Source organism: Rhinolophus ferrumequinum, chromosome 23 (genome assembly GCF_004115265.2).
Source record: "Rhinolophus ferrumequinum isolate MPI-CBG mRhiFer1 chromosome 23, mRhiFer1_v1.p, whole genome shotgun sequence".
In the NCBI taxonomy this organism is placed as follows: domain Eukaryota; kingdom Metazoa; phylum Chordata; class Mammalia; order Chiroptera; family Rhinolophidae; genus Rhinolophus; species Rhinolophus ferrumequinum.
In genome coordinates, this window is record NC_046306.1 from 17,641,647 (window position 1) to 17,662,464 (window position 20,818).

Sequence of the window (20,818 nt, forward strand, 5' to 3'; positions counted from 1 at the left end):
GGGGACGAAGGTGATACCCAGTAAAGGGGGTGGGGGCCCTCCCACCCCCTTCTCCAGACCATCCAAACTGCTGCCTCTGGGTAGCCAGTGGGGTGCAAGGACAGGTTGGGATTTCTTCAAAGTGCACCCCTAATGACTCCTCCAACACCCCAACCTGGAGAAGAATTGGCGTAGCAGCTTGGGGCCAAGCTCTAGAGTCACCGGGCCTACGTCCAAACCCCAACACCACCATTGTGATTCAACAAGTTTATTGACTCCTCTGGGCCTCAGTTTCCCCATCTACAAAACAGAGATAACCAAAGACCCTACCGCATAGAATTCTTGTGAGGGTTAAAAACAAGAATGTGTGTAAAAGCGCCACCCAGAACAGAGCCAGGGGCACAGTAAGCACTCGTTAAACATGAGCTCTCCTTAGCACAACTAGGCATGTGGGAGACGCCTGTAGATATTTATAAAATCAATATTCATTCTAATATTAAAATCAACCTGAAGGCTAATCAAGGTGAGTGAGTCTGATCGCAGAGCAAGATCACCCAGCCTTCTGAACAGATGGGAAGGAGGGTCAGGGATTCCCAAGGGGGTTGGCAATGGCTCAGGTTGGTGCCACGGCTGGGGCTGGGCTCAGGCCCCACAGCTCGTTGAAAGAATGGAGTTGGCCAGGCCCAGCGCATTTGTCAGGGGTCTCCGGATCACAGGAAGCCTCTGGTTTCTTTACTATGGACCCACACCCTCTGGCCCAGCCCTGCCCTAGGATGGCCTCTGAATGGAGTCACCATCTTTGCCCTGTGTGCCTGCTTAGACCATCTTTACAGACTTGGGCTCCTCCCTGGGGGCCTGGGGGCATCGTCTGTAATGGAGAATAGCTGGTCCTCCGGAGGCACTTGTGTGTCCATCGGTGGGGGTCCCAGGGAAGCACTTCACTCGCCAAAGTCCTCTTCCCTCCCCGGTGAGTCTCTCCCTTCCACTTCGACCATTGCCACTGCCCAGCTGACTCCAGGGTAAGCAAGCTGGGAACAAACGCAGGTTGGGTTAGGGATGACAACGGAATGCGAGTAAGAACGGGATAGATACATGATGGGAGTGGAGAGGGCTCTATATAAATGGGAGAGGGTCTCTGAGCAGAGTTCGGACATCTCTTTTTCTTATCCTCCTAATTGTACACAAACAGGACAGGCTACATAATTTGTGGGGCCCATAAAAAAATGAACACGTGGGGCCCCTTGTTCAAAAATGAAGACTTTTAAGACAGTAACAGCAGAGCATTACAGCAAGCACAAGCTCTCCCGAACATGGGACCTGGTGGGGCCACACAAGTCACACCCTGTGAAACCGGCCCCATAAACAGAACTCTGAGTGCATGCACGTGTGTGTGTGTGTTTTTCTGGGGAAAGAACCCTCAGCTGTCAAGGTTGTGACCCAGAAAGGCTAAGAATCACTGTGACAGAGTAAGTGAGGGCCCCTGCTTCTCACTCCCATCTCCTTCCTCCCTTCAGACAGGCTGGGGCTCCACGTTGTGACCCCCAGGGGGCAGAGTAGGGGTTTAGTGACATGTTGATGAAGCAGACTTCAGAGCAAGCCTGGCTGTGGTGGCAGTGGGGACAGAGACAAACGGACATGTGAGAGATGGAGAATGGGCAGGACTGGATGGGATGGGAGAAAAAGAAAGGCATGAATCTGCCCCGAGGTGTGTGGCTCCAGCAGCTGGACCAATCGATGGTGGTTCTGTACATGGAGATGGAGAAAGGCTGGCAGGAGATCACGTTGGTGTTTTGCTTTGTTGGGTAGAAAAGGGGATACCAAAAAAAAAAAAAAATCCTGTTCTGGCCATGAAAAGGGGTCAAGCAGACAGATACTATAGCTCAGCAGGAAGACGAGAGCGAGAGCCACACATTTGGGTCAATGGCTTAGAGGCAGCATTTTGCCTAATTGGAATGGGTGAGGTCTCCTCGCTGTGCAACGGGACCTCTGTGACTCTGGGCAATTGCTTAACTGCACTGCCGCTCTCATTTGTAAAACGGAGGTAAGAATAATATCCTCTTTGTAGGATTTCATATATGAGCTTGTGGAAAGGAACTGCTCAGCACGGGCCCTGGTACCTCCTAAGCACCCAGTATCAGTTCTTCTTATTATTATTAATTATTATTGCTGTTATTCCTTTTCAAATATCTACTGAGTCCCCACTATGGATCAGGTATTGCTGTGGGTACATGTAAGAAGGTGATAAGTGCTGCCGATGGCATAAGAAAAAAGAGAGCAGAGTAAGGGGGTCATGGAGCCGGGGAGAGATGGTAATATTAAAGGAGGTGGTCAGGGGGCCCCGCTGAAAAAAGTGAATTTGAGCAAAACCTGAGAGGTGAGGGGATGCACCAAGTGGCTGCCTGGGGGAGAAAGGTTCCAGGCAGAGGGAAGAGTCAATGCAAAGTCCACAAGGAGAGTTGTGAGACGTGAGGTCAAGAAGTAAAGGGTAGGAGAGAACTTTGTAAGAAAAGTCTTCACGGCAGAGATGGCTGGTCCTCCAACAGGGCAAAAGCAGGTCTCCAACCCGATGAGGCAGAAGGTTCTTGGACATGGCAGAGATGGCAAGCTCTCCAATAGGGTGAAAGGAACCAGCTCTCCACGTGGCAGCCGCCCAAGGCTGGGGGTAGGTTCTGAGGCTCCCGCTTCTCCCCTAACCCCACCTCCCTAGAAGGGCCTTACCTGGCATGACATGCTCACCAGCCGGGCCTCTCCTCCTTTTGGCTTTGGCGTGTCTTGTCACGACGAAACTCGGCTGGGCCTTTGCTCCAGGACTCCCAATCAAAGCATAAATCTGAGTCATTTTCCTCTGAATCTGTGGAGGTATAAGACAAGGCCTCTTGGGTGGTCACATCTTGTCTCCTACCCCTGACGCAAAAGGAGCCCCCACCGGGCCTACGCATCCCTGCAGCTTTGCCTAAGGCCAGGTTGCCATGGCAGAATCATGACATATGGGACAGCTCAGACCTCAGGAAGACGTCAGGGCCTTGACTGTGATAAGGGATCAGAAAGAAGGTTGTCCTGTGGCTCAGAAAGTGGCCCTATCCACCTACTAAACAAGGAAGGACCCTAGAGGCGAACAAATTACCTGCCTGTATTGGGAGTGGTCCAGAGCATGCACGGAGGAGACACAGACCCAACCATTCATTTGTCCACCAGTCCCTTCATTAACAAATATCTGAATACGTATGTATCATGACTTCCACTGCAGCACTGTTTTGTGGTAACACACACACAAGCAATAAAACACCCTGGAAACCATGTGTGTGTGTGTGTGTCCATCATAAGAAGTCTGGTTGGCTGAAATCTGGCAGACTCCCACCAAATGGAGACCTGGCACATCCCTCCAATGGGATGTCATGAAGCTGTGAAAATGACTGCATTAGGCCTGTATCTTTCTACCTGCAGGACATCTATGATGCACTACAAGCAAGTCGCAGAGAAATGTATATGGTAGAACACTCTCTCCCCCATATTTTGGGGAAACCTACACGTGACATTAGAGGTACATGAGCTTGCTAACATGGCTTACCTTGGGAAGGCAACGTGAGAAAGGAGATGGGGCAGGGAGATTATTATTTTTCTTACTACGTATACTCCTGTTTCACTGATTGCAGAGAAGTAAAGGAAGCTGAAGAGAGCCCTCAGACTGCAGACCAAGAGCAGGAGACAGAAGAGGCTGAGCCTCAGTGCCCTCATCTGTAAAATGGGCATAATAGTAGCCTCTTCTGTGATGAGGGTTAACTTCCTCAGAAATAAGACATGTAAGATGGATCATCCACAATGTTGGCCGTTACCATGAGTTAAAAATCAGCATGATGGCTTGAAGTGTCTTTTGCTCACTAGACACAGTAATTGTTTTCTGAACACATACTACGTGCTAAGTGTTTCACATGCATTTTCTCATTTAATCCTCTTAACAACTTCCTGAAGGCAATTGCTGTTGTTACTCACATTCTATAATGAGGAAATCTCAGAAAGGTGAAATGTTGGGTCTCACAGCCAGAAAGTGGTCTGCTGGACTCAAATCCGCCTCCCACTCCACAGGCCCGGGGGTTTCCATCGGTGCACCTGTTTGAAGTCAGGGAACTCAAAGGCAGCTTTGAAATTAACAACTTGCTCCAAGGACCAGCATGAGAGATGGGTAGGACCCTCAACAGGCGTGGCCTCTGGTGCCACTTCTCTGTCTCAGCCCTAATTCCACGTCTTTGGAGGTTTCCCTTCTTCTTTCTGTCAGTTACTTTCAAATCACAAAGGAAATGTCCTCAGTACAGTATCTTCCCCTTGAAGGGCACGTGTGGCTTCGTCCTCTCTCCTCATGTCATGGTCGGGGATTGATGTTGTCCCTAGGCCAGCTTCTCCAGGGCTCAGCTGTCCACAATCTTTTCTTGCCTTAGTGCCCGCTCACCAGGCAGCTCCCTTCTCCTCCCCACTTGCTCCTTTCTTGACTTGGGAAATCGTGTCCTCGTGGGCCACATGGCACTCGCTGCTCAACTCTGCCTCCTGGGCCCTGAAAATGCCCTGCTGATCCAGACTGGGGGGTTGGGGGCTGGGGGGAGGGGCAATCAGAGCTACTCTTGTCTGTTTTTCATACTGGTTTCCAGGCCAAACTGACTCCAGTGAAAAGATCCCCAGCAGACTAGAAAGCCACAGGCTAGAGTGTCGCAAGCCCCAACCCCCCCAAACCCTGGCAGGCCCATACCCTGGGTTGGGGCCAGTTCCTAGCACAAAGACAGAACAAATGCAATAATACTGAGAGTTCCAAGAAGACGGGGACCCTGAGGGAGGGTTGCTTACCTCACTTTAAGGATGGTTTCTGGTCATTGCAAAATTAACAAAAGGACTCATTTCTTAGTGCCATGTGAGATGTCGGTGGGTAAACAGCCTCTCAGGAGAGAGTGGGAGAAGGAGTCGGGGCAGGGCAGCTTGTGGATGGCTTTAGAGCAGGGCCTCCAAGGAGAATGACTTGGAGAGTAGTGCCTTAGACCTTAGGTAACTAGCAGTGGCCCTAAGGGGACACATACATGCACACATATGTATTGCACCCCCTTCCAGAGAAGCCATCCAAAGCCACTCCTTGATGAAACATACCGACTGGATATTTCTCAGCCTATAAGCACCTACTATGTGCCACACGTATACACATACTGTGTGCATCTCTCCACAGCCCCAAAGGGTAGGGGGACCATTATTATCTCCATTTGGTAGATGAGAAAACTAAGGCTCAGGGAGGATCTGCCCAAAGTCGCACAGCTGGTAGGTGGCAGAGCCAGGATTTGACACCAGACAATCGGCACTCTTAACTACTTCATAAGTGTGTGACCTTGGACGGGTTGCTTCTCTGAGCCTCGGTTTTCTGTTGTACAATAAGGATTATTTCACAGGTTATCCTGAAGACTAAATGAAATGATGCCCATCAAGTGTTTAGCACAAGGCCTAGCACACAGTGTTCAAAAAAGCTTAGCTATTATTATGAACTCTTAAGGGGCAAGGCTGAAATCGGGGCTCACGGCTCCTAGACTCCGGACAGATGGCTTCTATAGCCACTACTGGTGAAGACGGCTTCACCAGCCATTGGTCTGACGCCCGAGATGTGCCCCTCAGGGAGGTCTGGGGTCCACCCTGGGAATGAGGAGATCATACTTTAAACCAGCATTTTCTGGAAGCTCCTGCCAGGAACTCCTAATAATTACACCATAACCAGCCCCACATTTGAGTATGGGGCAGGTCGGTGGGGGAACTGCTCACCCTGTCTCAGTGCTATCTGACCAGACGTGGCAGCACACTCAGGGCCCTCCCTGCCCAGTTGGCCAAAGGTCATGGGCTGGGAGGTCAAGCAGTCGCCAGGAAGAGGCCCAGGGAGACCGGACGCCTGACAGAACAGTGTCAGTCCCGCCACGTGGCCAGGCTGCATCCTTGCCCACCGGACCCCAGCTTCCCTCCTGGTCAGCTCCACCTGCCTCCTGCTTCTCTTGGTAGTATGCTGAGCTCAGGACGAATATCCGCCAGGTGCAGTGATCCTGTGCCCCAGAGAAACCCAGATCGTCCCTGATGTGTGGTCTGGGCAGAAAACTGTGTGTCACTGGGCCCCTGATAAATGCCTAAGGCTGCCATACCCCATTGAGCAAGTTGTTTATTGCACAAAAGCACGGAGCTAAAGGGGTGAGAGGGACTGAAATCCAGCCCATGCTCTGCTCAGAGCCTTGTGCCCTGGCTGCATTCACAGGAGGCGGCACTGTTTACTAATTCATCGGCCCAGAGGGGACACCTATTTCTGAGGACCCTGCTAGCACCAAAGACCTTACGTGCTAGCAGTGGCCCTAAGGGGACACATACATGCACACATATGTATTGCTTCCCAGTCAAACTTGGGGATTCACTCTCGGACTCTTGGTTAAGAAACTCTAAACTACCAAGTCAGTCCTTTTCTCTTTCAGGTGACCACCTGTCAACTGTGAGGCAGCTGTGAAAAGGCCTGAAGGAAGCCCCTCTCTCTGCAATGGTTTCAGAGCCCCCTGCCCAGCTCCAGGATTAGGACCCCGCCTGGGCAGCTCACCTTGGCTAAGTAAGAAGTGAAACCAGACGATCAGCAAGGACAGCAGCAAGCCCACGGGCAGGCAGAGCCAGAACACCAGGAAAGAAAACGTGAGGTCGTTCACCAGCGGTACCAGAGGATACTTCATGGCGTGTGTGTGGCTAAGCCGGGCCAGCATGGGCTGGGCTGGCAGGGTTGCCCTGGGGACCTGGTGGGCTGGGCCACGCTCTGCTCTCAGCCCAATTGTGACTGAGCTGGTGACGTCACAGGGAAGTCACAGTGTCCTTCAGGTGAAGGGAGAGCTGTTTTGGACAGGAGCCGGGGCAGTGAGAAGCAAAGCTTGGGCTTGGAGCCCTGCTAAGGTGCTAGTGGGTTCATGTGCCACCTCCCCGATGCAGTTGTAGGATAGAAATAATCCTTACCTCACCAAGCTGCTAAAAGTTAGAAAAATAAGTGCTGAAATAAACACTGCCCCCAGGTGGGTGTTCATATGTCTGAGGTCTCGGATTCCTCCAGGAGCCAGCCAGCTCTCTGGTCCCAAAATTCTGGCTACACGTGCCCACATTTACTGTGTGGGAGTGTGCAGACTGGATGGGGCTCAGTGCCTCTAAAGTGGGCAGATGTCAGCTCCAGCCAAGAACTGAGATGCGGGAAATGCAGGGCCAGTGTTGCCAGCTCTCCTGACTTTTCCAAGAGAGCCCCTAAATCTGGATTTTTATGTGAAATCTCCCAATTTAACAATGTTGAATCAAACGTAAAACATTGTTAGACAAGTCTGCCGAGCCAGATTGGGTCACCGGGCTGCCATTTAAAAACTTTCTAACACATAGTATAGGCCCTCAATAAATTATCATTCTTTAATCTGGAAGCTTCAGCACCTCTCCTTATTAGGGTTTTCAGCGAGGGGCTTCTAAGGCTTTAACCTCATTCCTTTTGCTCCCAAGTGGGCAGAATACGCCTAAATGCCCTCCTTACCTCCTATCTCACTCATTAATTCACTCACTCATTCATTCATGAAGTAGTTAGTCAACTTCCATGTGCCAGGAATCGTGGCAGGAAGGGGGCTCTGGACCTCCCAGGGCCTGACAGTCCCTGAGCTGGAGGGAGACGGGCCAGGCTGGGAGCCTGACTGGTGTGGGAAGTCCACATGAGGAAGGGCTGCTGCTTGTGGAGGGGAAGGAGGCAGAATCTGGTATTCTCCATGAGGGTCCTCAGACCACCTGCCTCTGTCACTGCTGGCAGGTGGGTGGGGGCTGGCAGGTACTTACTCCACATGCAGATTTCCACGTTCATCCTGTTCCACTGAGTCAGAACTTCCATTAATGGACAACCAGTCTGATGCAGACTTGATTCTGAAACTATGGCATTTCGTGGAACACTGGAAAGTTGGGCAGCCCCAGCTCCAGGATGGGGGAACAGCTTCAGGAAGTGGGGGGCAGACCTAAAGGATTCATGGGGTAAAGGACCCCCTTAGAGGAAGCCACCAGCCCAGGGAGAACGGCACGTGGGGCCAGCCACAGTAAAAACGGGATGGAGAGGAGGGGAGGGGAGGAAAAAGCGGGGGCTTGGAGGACCACTGTGTTTAGAGGGAGTCTTAGCCCAGCTGAGGGATGACCGGAGTTCCCGGAAAAGGACGTCTGGACAGATGGTATTAGAATGTGTGTGCAAGAAGCACAGTGTCCAGGTGGGCTGTGCCACTCAAGACCGAGGTCAAGACGAGGCGCTAGTGGTCTTGTCTGGGTTGGGGGTGATTTCTGCGCACTGGGTCCTGAAGGGGCTGGGGTGAGAAAGAACTGGACAGCACAGATGGGAAAGGCTTCGCACACATTTTCTTGCCAGATCCACAAACAGGGCCACAGTGCAGTCAGCCCAGGGAGCTTCCCTGGCCACGAGGGCCCACCTGGGGGTCCTATGGTGAGCAGGCAGAGCAGGTGTGGACACACACCTGCAAGGGGGGCAGCTCCCAGGCCTGGCTTCCAAGCGCACTTCAGGGCGACGTCGCATGGTCAGTGCTAGGCTGGAGGGGTGGCTCTCCGCAAAGGCACACATCAGTTTCCTCAAATGGTACCACCAACCCACCATGTAAGATCTAGGCATTAAAGTGCTAATCTGGAGCCGTGGAACCCTCTGCAGCCAACTCTATTCAAAGGGGCAGTGATCACCTCTCTGCGCCTCTCCCCTTTCCTGACTGGCCAGCCCTGGCAGAACTCAGATTTTTCTGCAGGCAGAGAGCATGGCTGCCATTTCCGTGTTCCCAACACACAGCCAGCCAGCCCCTTGGCAACTGCCAGCCTCTGCAAGATGGGCCTCTGTTGGCAGTGCTTTAATTACACAAGCTCCTCCCAGCATAGGAAGCCAACTTTTAAAATTAATCGAATTGTAAATACTTGATGAAACTCGACACAGCCAGGGTGAAAACCCAGACCTAAATGATGAAGGACGGCCAAAGCAGAACCCCCCTGGGAAGAGCAAATTAGGAACACCCATGCCGGAGCCAACTCCCCCGGCCTGAAACCAAAAGCACACACGACGTTATTAGATAAGAATCTCCTTAAAATTTAATTGACTAAATGTATTACATTCAATATTCCATGGGTTTCTTCTGGACAAAGGATCGGCATAAATACAAACAAGCCTCTGGGCCTTCTTCCCTCACCAACGAAGAGAAAACACAGGAGGCGAGGGGACACGAGTGCACCTTCATATTTACATTTCGCCTTTACTTTACAGTTCAGTGCCAGAAATATTTACAGAAAATACAATAAGAAAAAGATCATGTCTTGGCAACATACCGAAATTCATACAAATTGTATATATGATTTCAAGCACAGAATGATACTGCTTATTTTTAGCCACAACTGCCAAGCCCTTTGGAGGAGAAAGATGTTGGTCACTGCAAGAGACGAGGACTTGGGAAACTTCATTTGCTTCAACAAGTATTTATTGGGCGCCTACTGTATGCAAGGCACTGTGGAATCCCAAATTATACCTTTTCCCTCACCATTAAAAAAAAGAAAAAAGCATCTGAAGAACATGAGTTGATACCCTAAGAAAAACACTATACAGTACATGGCTTCTTTAGCTACTGAGAACCCACAGTTTAATTCCACATTGAGCTGGGGGATTACCTCCCATCTCTCCGTCTCAGGAAAAGAGGCTGTCATGGAAATCCTTACAACAGACCATTTAACATAACTCATTGTTTCATGTAAACAGAGAAATCAATTTTTTTTTATGAAGACATAACCTGAATGGATTTTTAAATGCTGAATGGAGAACTACTGCCAGCAGGAGTGTCAAATTACCTTCAATACATTTTTAACCATCTACTGCAAAACACATCTGAGCCAGGCTGACTCCCACTCTGGGTAAAGTTCCACCTTCCAGCAGAAATAAATGCTCTCAAAGACTCTGCCTCTCTAAAAATCAGTCTGCAGAGCCTGACAAGTACTTCCTCAGTGTAGGCAGAAGTAACCATTTGTGGAGGCCTCACGACATTACTGGCCAAAGATGTAGGTTTTTGTATTTATAAATGAGTCCAGAGGAGAATGGGCTGCCCTGAAGTAGAGGACTGGGGAATGGAGGGCAGCATGGAGGTACAAATGTGCGCCCGTGTGTGTGGGGCGGGCAGGGCAGGAGGCGGTCGACCTACCTTGTAACTATTCCAGTCAAAAGGCCAATGGGCAGCAGGGGGGGTGGAGGGGGAGGCGGAAGCACTGGACCAAAGGGAGGGTAGCTGAACAAGGAAAGGATTAAACCTGACAAAAGCTCCCCTCACTGTCCTCAGTGCTCCCAGCTAGAGGAGGAGGAAGAAAGCCTCCATCCCCGAAATGTGGGAAAGGAGTGGAGGGACTACCTGCCTCTGTCCCTTGGGTGACACTTTCCTTGTCACTGAATGCCATGCTCATCCACCTCCTCGTGCGCTTGTCACATGCAGCAACTAAACTGTTTAGGCCACGGCCCAAGCCGTCCTGGCTTCGCCCCAAAGGTTATGATCACATGCTAGCAAACCTACCACGTGGACGACTAAAGACTGTCATTGGGATTAAATACGCTCCTCCGCCATTATTCTACTCAAAGACTCTTAACAAGGGCAGTTGGGTGAACTCAGTGACTATGAACTCAAACCCATACCAGTGAAAGGTCCAAGGGTCCTCACCACGCTCCTTTTAGGTCGATGTTATTTTGAGCGGAAGGAACCAGCGGTCCTACACTGTCTGTGTCTTACATGCTGGGGCTTCATGCCTTTGGGGGCTGCACAGTCCTGAATCCATCCCTCCTTCCCTGGGAGACCATAAAGTCTTTCAGATCACAAACTGCATTCAACACAGCTATTCACTTACCAAAGCCATTCGAATTACAAAAAATTGCCAGAAATTAGAGTAAATTAAAGGACCAGGAAGCCCACCCCCGACATGCACACCACAGTACATTTTGCTGACAGTAAAACGAAGCCAAAGGTAAAAGTTTTATCTGAAAAATCACACTGAGGGAAGTAGACCTACATCAGTTATTTTTAACCTCTGGAATGTTATGAGTTACACAAGCCTTCTTTGTTCACGTCCACTAGAACAAAGGCCCATTTTCCCCTTGAACCATCAATCTGGAATTTCCATGAAAGTTGTTAAACCTCACCTTATACCTGCTGAGCTATGAAAACATTTTCAGGGTAGAACTTGCTAAACTTTATCATAATCCCCTCCCCCCATGCTACCATCTCGAAACATCAATTTATTGCCCAAATGAAAAAGAAAATCAATTACTGAAAAACATTATACCTGAATGGAAACTGGAGTCATAGAAGGTGGAGGTTTCCTTTACCTGAGCTTAAAACAAACATGAAGAAGAAAAGTACGGCAAACTTAAAACCAAGAGCCATTATGCCCACATTTCTTGCTTACAGATGACAAAATACACACTTCTGGAACAAAAATATCTGCACAGGGATTTAGGCCCTACACTATCCCACACCCCCTAATTAAACTACCAAAACATCAAACCAAACAGGCCATTGTAGCCCTGACCTACAGAATCTACTGACATCAGAGTTCAAGTGTGAAATCACCCCTATACAACTGTGATCACTCTTCTTTGGACTTTAAATGTCACTTGTCTTAACATAAAATAATCTTAATAAAGAAGAACGCACATAAGAATAGGAGAAATGAGCAGTGTATACTCTAGCACTGTAACAGGAATCTTTGTAAAGAAGTTCTGGGTCTGGCCACCTCAAAACATTTATCCCTGGCAGAAAAGTAGCAGCGAGGTAACAGAAGAATTTCCAAATGACAACAACAGCCATTTCTATCAGCAGCCGCCCGAAAGGGTGGTCACTAATGTTTGTCAATGATGATGGAACCAGTAGCTCTCTGGGAGAGATCTGAATTAGTAGCGGTGAGAGGCTATTTCCTGAACCACAAATTAGAATCCTTCATAAACTACTGCAGTCTCCTGCTTGGTCCTGAAATAAGAGACAGTGGAAAAAAACCAAATAATTTTCAATCCTTGTTATAAATTTACATTTCTTACTATTTAACCAAGAAATTACCAAGGAATTACAAATGTGTAACCTGTCATTGTATCACGGAGCTAGACAACACTGCCGAAAGTGGAGGCATTGCTGCTGTCATAGCATTTAACCCCACAAACTCCATTTGCACCCCCAATAAAGGACAAGGCTGTGCCTCCATTTTAGATCTGTTCCTGGGCCGCCCAGAAACTAAGGCCTTCAGTCAGGTCTGTGCATTGATGAGAACAACAACTTTTTGAAATTGGAGAGAGAATGAAATATTTTAATGTCAGACTTCTTATCTGAGCAGAAAACATTTATGTTCTTTTCTGTCAGCTGGACAGTTGGATGACAAATGGACCTACGAGCGAGCAGAAAGATGAGATTTCTTTCCTTCTCCTCCACGCTGTCAACAAGAGTCTTTAAATGTCCTGGAAGATTCTGAGACAGATTTTAATTTTGGACACAACCTCCTAAAAAGTGAGGTATAAAACTATCTTCAACTTCTAATTTGCAAATTTGATACTACCAATGCACGTGTTTAACTGAGATGCATAAAAGCCTTTCTCCTCAAAAGGCTTAGATTTAACTAAAATTATCATTTTAAAAAGGAAGTTTATGGCTAAAATGTATATCATCATTACCAGCAGGAGTATGATTGTGTCTGGGAGCCCATTTCACTAGAAAGCCAGAAGTCTTCTATCAAATGGGTTTATAATGTTTCTTCTATCTGGTGATTAAACAGTAAGCTCTTGGGGAGTGATGTTTTTTATTTTTACAGTGATCACCTATTCAATTGTTTTGCTTTGATATTATGGCCCCAAACTGAAGTTCAAGAGTCCTAGACAGACAGTGGTCTAAGAACTGCAGCTTCTGAGTCCAACCTCCTGGAAGAGCGAAGTATAAAACTCTGGCTCCAACTGCTTGTTCCGGTACTTGTTGACAATGTCGGCGATTTTCTGTTTCCGGCGAACGTGTGGCGGACTGTAGGAGTCGCTCTCCAGTCTCTTTCTTCTACAAATATTAATTACAGTCTGCCTCACCAGAAAACCTTGAAAACAGAGGGTTTTAAAATCAGTGTGAACAACCGGTCAGGTAGGTGAACCGTCAGTACTGATTACTGATGTGAACCACTCTCCTCAAACTCTAACTGTATCATTTCATTCCATTTGCAAAAAGGCCCGTCCCCGGAGACAAGGACGGCGCTCCACTAAGACAAAACTGTCAGAGAAAACACACAACGGAAAGGAAAAACAGAATCAAAATCTGGTCTGAAAACCCACGTCCTGCCCTGGATTTCAAACAACTATCTTCATTTCCCAATAGGAAGCTTGTGAATTATAGTTCTACTCATACTCACCAGATGAAGCACAGTTTGGAACAAAACTAAACATGCTTCCTTTTTACCAAGACCACAGCATTTTTCACATGTGGGACCTATTAAGTAATGTCCCTGTTTCCTTATTTCTACTTCTTTTTGGGTCATAAAAATGTTAAAGAGAAAAAGCAAGAACTCTTAACCCGTCAGCCGTACGTGAAGACCTTACCGAGTGCTCGCCTGCTGACAATCATCCCATCCACAAGAGGGATGACCATGTTAAATTTTCCAGTGGCTCCTTGAATTTTTATCCGGAATAATCCAGTGTTTAACGGGTGGATGAAGATGACAGGAACTTCTTTTTCAAGAGTGGTGGATCTTAAGAAAAGAAAACTTTCTTTACCCCAGATAATCAAGGGTTGAAGTCCCTCACGTATAATACAAGAATACCACGGGGACTTGTTGCCAAGCAGTGTTTGAGAAGAGCCAAGAAGAGTCAGTCTGCTCAGAGTCCTCTTTCTGGCGGCCCAGGATAAAGCTCCTGCCAACACCTGACCCTAAATACCATCACTGGGGTCAGGCTTGTTAACCTGACAAAAAAGGCACTAAAAATGTGCTTAGAGAACCACTGGGACACAGGGTGGAAGAAAAGGCCAGAGAAATCTATTGTGAGGAGTTGCAAATCTAGCAACCAAATACGGGCCTTTCACTTAGTTCCTCCTCCTTACAGGGAACAAAAGGGGCTGTTCCGAGTGCAGGGAATTCCACTACAGCCAACGCTGACAGAGAAGTGAGAGTACAGCTCACGCCCACTATGGGAACCCCCGATGTCATTTTTTTTCAGGGGTGGAGGGAGGAGGTTGGGAGGGCCTCCTCAGCAGAGGTGACAAATGGCCACATCTTGGCTGAGCCAAAGCCATCCAAGCCGCTGACAGATAATGGGCACTATAGCCAACAACTGTATCTTTGGAAAACTGAATGACACCTTACGTGTCAGGGACATGCCAATGCATCTATAGGTACTTGTGTGACTCTGTGGCGCTACATGTCAGGGTTGGTTGTTTTTTCCTTTTGCAACACGGTGAGCTTTCTTTCTGTGCAGGTAAAGTGATTTTGGCCAAAGCAACAGTGAAGCAATTTTTTAAGACGTTAAATAAAAATCGATCCTATACGAATTCTGCCCCCAAGACAAATTCTAAACTTCACTAATCTACCAATAAAATACAAATTTTACAGTCTGAGAATTTTTGACCTAAAAAGATTTTTAAAAAGTACAAGACACTTACAAGTTCTTTTCCAAACTAGTTCTAGAAAAGTCCATCTCATGAAAACTACTCTAGTCTCTTTAGTAAGTCAGTGTCATGGAGAAAAAGTAAAAACAGGATTGTTCTGGATTAAAAGAGACTGAAACAATACAGGATGCAACGTCCTGAAGTGGATTCTGATTTGAACAAATTATCTGTAAATGATGTTTAGGGAAAATGGATAAATGTGAATATAAACTGGTTACTACATGAAATCAAGGAATTGTTAGTAACTTTATTATTGTGATAATGTCATCTTTATTGGAAAAGTGTTCTTAATTTTTTGGAGATGCATACTTATGTAATTAGAATGTTAGGATACCTGTAATTCACTTTGTATTTCCGCATAAAATAATACAAAGTTTTAAGAATGACTTGCCCTCTTCTAGAAATTCTGAAATGTTAAAATAAATCATCTTTACTTACTTCATTCCTACAACAATCATTTAACAATGTTAGACTAAATTCATCTTACATGCAATACGAATCAGATCATGTAAATAGAAGGGAACTTACTCCAAATCAAAATATCAAGTTTAGCTTGAATATCAAGGGTAGCTCTACTGAGATGTGCGAAATGAGGTTAGCATTTGGGTTTAGATCCTTTTCTTATTTATTTACTGAATATGTGATGCCGAGGAACCTCTATGAGCCTATTTTATCTCATTTGTAAAACAAAGATGATAATTGTACCGCTGGAGTTATTTTAAAGTATGTGTTTCAATCAAAAACAGGCAAGCAAAAAGCCTTGGAACTATAATGGCTATACAGATACATTGTTACTATTCTTGCAATCATATTATTTTCTTTTTATCCTTTGCGTGCTACAATAGAAATCTTAACATTATAATAAAGTTAGTATTGCATTTTATTTAGAAATACGTTTCCATTAAATAGCTCATTTGATGAGGCTATTTTAACTACCTACCCAGAATGTTTTGACCAATTTTACTCCATTATGTCTATCTAACATTGTTACCCTATTATTACAGTCTTCATTAATACTTAATTGCCTTCATGTTTTCTTTTGCTGCAGATAAATGTAAAGCAGCAGTTAAATTATGCCATTTAAAAATCCTGCTAATTTGATCACCTTGTGCATTTATCTACCAACTTCTTTGATTCTTTTTCTCTAATTATGTTTATTATTGCCTTCATCGCTTCTGTTTCATTGTCTATTGCTTGATTAAACTGCAATCAACATACTCTAAAACACAGGTTTCTCTATACTTAAAGACATGCTGATAAACTTTCAGCCAGTAAGAGTGTACCTCAGAGAAGTGCTACTATTTGCAGTAGTTTCCACACCAGTACTGATTTCTGTCATCAGGTCTGAGAGGGGAAAGTTTTCTGCAAGAAAATAATCGCATTACAATTAATATCTCCCTCCTATTTCCCAAACAAATAACAGGAAATCTAATTTTTTAATCTCTTTACACCAGCAGGCAACAAACATGACTGTGCTCTCCTACACTGCATAATCCTAACTATTCCTCACAAATACAAAAATTCTCCCTCAAGACATACTTCTGCCAAGTTCATCTAAAGCAGAGATTTTTATAGAACATACTCTATAGTCTTTTGAGGGCTTGGAAAGGGTTTTGGAGGGATTGGAAAGCAGCTATCACACTTTCCCACAAACTCTGAGCTGGATGAGAGTCTAGACTAAATATGCATTTCTAATGCTCTTATGTTGCTGATATAAAAGTCACAAGGAAGTTATCCATAGCAGAATTCCCAAGGACAAATGAATCTTCACACTAAAACTAGACAGGAGGGTTCGTGGGAAGAGGATGAGGGAAATGCACCCACTCCCTTTCCAGAGGTCCTGGGGCAAGTGGGACCAAATGGGGACAAACCGTTAACTGTCACACCACGCACAGCTGAAGACTCTGTATCCACTAGACTCATCAAATCTTCACGACTATGAAATAAGTAGGTGCCATGAGTGTCTCCATTTAACAATGAGTCATCTAAGGCTAAGGAAATGAGTGAGTGGTGGAGCCGGGATACAAACCCAGGCTTGCTAAACTCCAGTCCCAGCCCTTGGCCGCCACACTGCGCCTGTGCTGCTGCTCCCTTTAGACATTTCCCAAGTCACTGTCATTCTGCTGTAACCGCATGTACAGTCAGAGTCCTTATACAGTACCTATATCATCATAGCGTTCTACCCAGACTACAGAAACTCTTGTCTCAGGTCCGAGGGGAGGCACAGGGCGACCCTGAGGCAGCTTCTTCATTCTGGAACTGGGACTGAGCTGCATGAGGCAGAGAAAAGCAGAAGAGGAGGAAAAAGAAAAAAAGAACAAGCTTAATAAAGTTACAACCATACATGTATCAAGCTGCCCAGTGACGTAAGTAGCAAGTCATGGGAAATCAGTTCAGAAAAAAAGTGTGAAAGACATTTGCCACCAAGCTCTTAATTGGCTTCTCCCTTTATCAAACCTCAATCTAAAACAAGGAACTGAAGGTCTAAAATCCTCAAGGGGAAAAAAGGTAAGGAATACCGAACAATCACAATTGATATGAATAAAAATAAAATTTGCGGGAATGTCTTCATGAGCGCTTGAAGGACTTGAGTCTCTCCACACGGCCAGAAGGCAGCATGCTTCTCCATCACAGCAACACTGCTGATTTGCCTGGGAGTCTTATCTCTAAATGTCCCATCCGCAAGCTCTTCCTAGTTCTCAGACCAACTGCAATCGAGGGCACAAAAATTCCTTTTTCTTGTCAGCAAAAAGGAAAAAGAAAAGTTGCTCAAGTCTTCACTAGTAGGCACCGTCTGCTTGTGGCTCCCCTGCCCACCCAACTGGCTTTAAGTTTCTCTGAAAGGCTAATAGGACTATGTGGTGCCCCGGCAACTGGCGTGGCACTCTGAGCCCCATCACTGTTAGGGCACGAAGCCGAGCTGAGTTAATGCTAAAGCCCGGAACAACGCTCTGTGTACAGAGGAAGAATCCCACACTTACGCTGAATTTTAAAAATAAAACTGCTTTCTTAGCACAAAAATATACATGTCTTTCCTAGATGACCAGAGACCATGGCAATCAATCCCCTCGATTCCTGTTGCCATTGTGGAATTCACAGAAAATGACTGAAAAAGAGCTTTCCCTCAAAGTAGTGACAGACATGCAACCCACTCAGAGACTATTTTCTTAGCATCGTGGCTCCTAATCAGCTTTGAATCTCTGACTTTCTCCAGCTCTGACTTCCAATCCTAGATGTAAAGGGCTCCTGTGAGTAGGTCAGGCCTACCTAGATTGATCTCCCTGTTGATTAACTCAAAGTAACCTTAATTACAGCCACAAAATCCCTTCTCCATATAATGTAACAATCACAGGCTATCTCATCATATCACAGGTTCCACCCACATGCAAGCGGATGACATTGTACAAGGGCAAGAGTCATTGGAGGTGGTCGTAGCATTCTGCCTACCACACTGACCTTTTTTCCTCCAATGCTGCTAAAGTGTTTTTTGTTTTTTTGTTTTTGCATCTATTAAGATAATGATCACTTTTCTTTTTTTAGTTTGTTAGTAGTCTACTGTAAAGTATGTGATAAGTAAAAACAATGTGCTTTAAGAGTTGTCAGTCCTTGGATGTTAAGGAATAACTATGCTGGTGGTCAGAAAATGAGTACAAGGGCAGCCAATCTCTGACTATTAGATCTGGCTAAACTCCTGCATTGCCACCCAACACGGACTTGTTCAGCTCCAAACTGTATTCTGTGAAACATTTTTAAATATAGCGACTCCGGATTTTCAAAATCAGTCTCTTTCAGAGAGTCCTATACAACTTAACTGTTTTTCCTAAATCAATTTTAAAGGGGAAAACTTCTCCCATATACTTTAAGCATATACTCCTGTTAAAAATAATTTTTGCTGTGGAAGGAGCCAAATTAAAATCTTGTACAATGGAAGCATGGCTTCCGTCAAGTATATACTTCTTTGGTCTTTGTTATTTTTGTGTGTTTTTTAAAAATCTATCTTCTTACACTTAGGAACTGATCCTGTACTCTTGCTTTCACTTAACTGGTTCCTTTCCAGTAAGGATTAAGAGGTAATATGAGCAGAAAAAACACAGGTAAAGACATAACATCCAGTGACACGGGAAGAAAAAAGTATAAAAGCAAAATGCTCTCTTCTTGTATTAATAGTAGCTGCTGTGTGCCTCATTCAGTATGTTCATTCACTCACTGGGCTAGTCTCCACATTGCTACCATTTCTATGTAGCCAGACCTGTTTAAGTTGAATGTCGCGTGATTAAAGGTGTCGAGCCACTGCCATACCTTTAGTGGTTATTTTTGGGACCAAATTAAAAACCTAGGCTTGAGAAGAAATGGGTGAGACAACCAAGCAGGTACCAGAATGGCTAAATCGAGAAAAACCACATAGGCTGTCTTAGGATGAACTATTTGCTGAAAGCTGAAAAAAAGAAAACTGTGAAAATTCGATTTTTAAAAATGAAGATACCAGTGAACGAGTACAGCTATAATTACTCTCTGGGTTAAAGTTAAAAGCTTTTCAGGCATGATTCTAAAATTACACCCATTTCGCTACAAATTTTTGGATATACATCAATAAAGTGACTTACCCTTTGTGAGGAATTAAGATTGTCTGTGTGATTAGGGAAAAGCTCAAGTGTTAGGGACGGCTGTTTCAGGATTCCTGGCATAAGATCCATATTTGAATCACTATCTTGGTCTGAGACATTACTTTCCAATGAATCAGCTATGAAGGTAAAGAAAAAAAATTATTATAATACCTACTACTTTCTTTGGAGCAAAAGTGTTTAAACTAATTATGCTAATCGTCTAAGCTAAGTCACTTAAGCAAAGCATTGCTTTTAGAGCATGGGTTGGCATACTTTTTCTGCAAGGGGTCAGGTAATAAATATTTTAGGCTTTGCTGGCTATATAGGTCTCTGTTGCATATTCTTCTTTGTATTTGATTTATAACCCTTTAAAAATGTAAAAACCCCTCTTGGTGTTCTGAATTTGGCTTGTGTGCTGTAGTTTGCCGGCTCCTGCTCTCCAGGATAAGGTAAGACTAGAAAATATTTGACTTTTCAGATGTAGAATATAATAAAAGCCATCTGTTATTCTCCAAATTATTTTGATTATATATTCAATCATGTAGCATGGTGCCAAGTAGCACTGGGGCATCCCAAAGCTACAGAGGACCTAGTCTCTGTTATTAAGGAGTGATCTGGCTGGAAGCAAACACAGAGTTATAAAAAAGAAAAATACAGACAGATGGGGGCACAGTTGGCACAGAGGATGTTCCATAACAGGAGGTGAAGGCTCAACTGTGGGAACTACAGTGCAAGGACACTGACCTAGCTCTAGAACTGGGCTGGTGCAAACAGGCTGGGCCAGAGACACCAGGCAGGACTCGCCCCACAGAAGACAGACGAGGCCTGGCTTCTGGAATTAGGTGGTAGATCACAGCCCTGACACAACGGCAAACACCTGCTAAGATACTGACCTAGCCCATGGAAGGCCGCTCCTGCCAGGGACACAAACATCCCCACAGAGACAGGGAGGGGCCTAGAGTAGGAAATTAAGGGTCCAAGTACAAAGGTGAGAAGGCTGCGAAAGCAGAGCACATGAAAAGTCAGTAGCCTGGAGGTGAGACTGAAAATGTGATGTGTAGCATCCCAACCTATGGATGGTCTCAATGAAGAAGGTAGTTTTCTGCCTACTGCCTGGTCAGGCACAAAGAAATGGACTTAATTTGCAAGAAGCAAAGATTTTAGGCAAAATAAGACTATGAGTTCTCACTGAATAGTAATCAGTCACTCCTGATCCTGAAGAACAGGCTTGATCGCTATCTTTTCTAGGCTGCTGAAGTTTCTCTTGCTCGGTGTTAGATCAGCTGGAGGCCGCCACAAGAGCCTTCCAATTTAAGGTTTTGTGGGGTTCCATATAAAGACTCTCATGTGGGAGTAGGATAATACGTGGAGGCTCACTCATAATTAGTGAAAGAAATGAAAAAACTGGAAAACAGGGCTTTTATGTATTGATTAGATTTTAAAAAGACAAAAATGGGTTGAAGTGGGTCTCCTTCACTATTTAAAGATTATTATTAGAGGGTCAGTGTGCTTGTCTTTAATTACTTTCCTTAAGAAAGTTAAGAG

The 20,818-nt window shown here is 45.6% G+C and overlaps 2 protein-coding genes across 9 annotated transcripts in view; both read right to left on the minus strand.

Moving 5' to 3' along the window:
- Nucleotides 1-250: 250 nt before the first annotated feature.
- On the minus strand, nt 251-6,737 carry ADIG (adipogenin). Its single transcript, XM_033094305.1, has 3 exons — nt 6,572-6,737; nt 2,698-2,830; nt 251-1,007 (listed from the first exon to the last, which is right to left on the minus strand). The coding sequence occupies exons 1-2, from the start codon at nt 6,726-6,728 to the stop codon at nt 2,712-2,714; spliced, it is 276 nt and encodes a 91-aa protein (XP_032950196.1). The 5' UTR covers nt 6,729-6,737; the 3' UTR covers nt 251-1,007; nt 2,698-2,711.
- A 2,512-nt stretch (nt 6,738-9,249) lies between these two features.
- RALGAPB (Ral GTPase activating protein non-catalytic subunit beta) overlaps nt 9,250-20,818 on the minus strand; it is an 85,061-nt gene continuing 73,492 nt past the window's right edge. For 7 of the 8 annotated variants that reach the window (XM_033094488.1, XM_033094486.1, XM_033094485.1 and 4 more), the window contains 5 exons: nt 19,274-19,410; nt 16,831-16,939; nt 15,953-16,031; nt 13,607-13,755; nt 9,250-13,110 (listed from right to left, as the gene is read on the minus strand). In XM_033094488.1, the coding sequence (XP_032950379.1) occupies nt 12,917-13,110; nt 13,607-13,755; nt 15,953-16,031; nt 16,831-16,939; nt 19,274-19,410 (668 nt within the window). In that variant the 3' untranslated portion in view covers nt 9,250-12,916. The remainder of the gene's footprint in view (nt 13,111-13,606; nt 13,756-15,952; nt 16,032-16,830; nt 16,940-19,273; nt 19,411-20,818) is intronic. The other variant, XM_033094487.1, reaches the window with a different exon arrangement.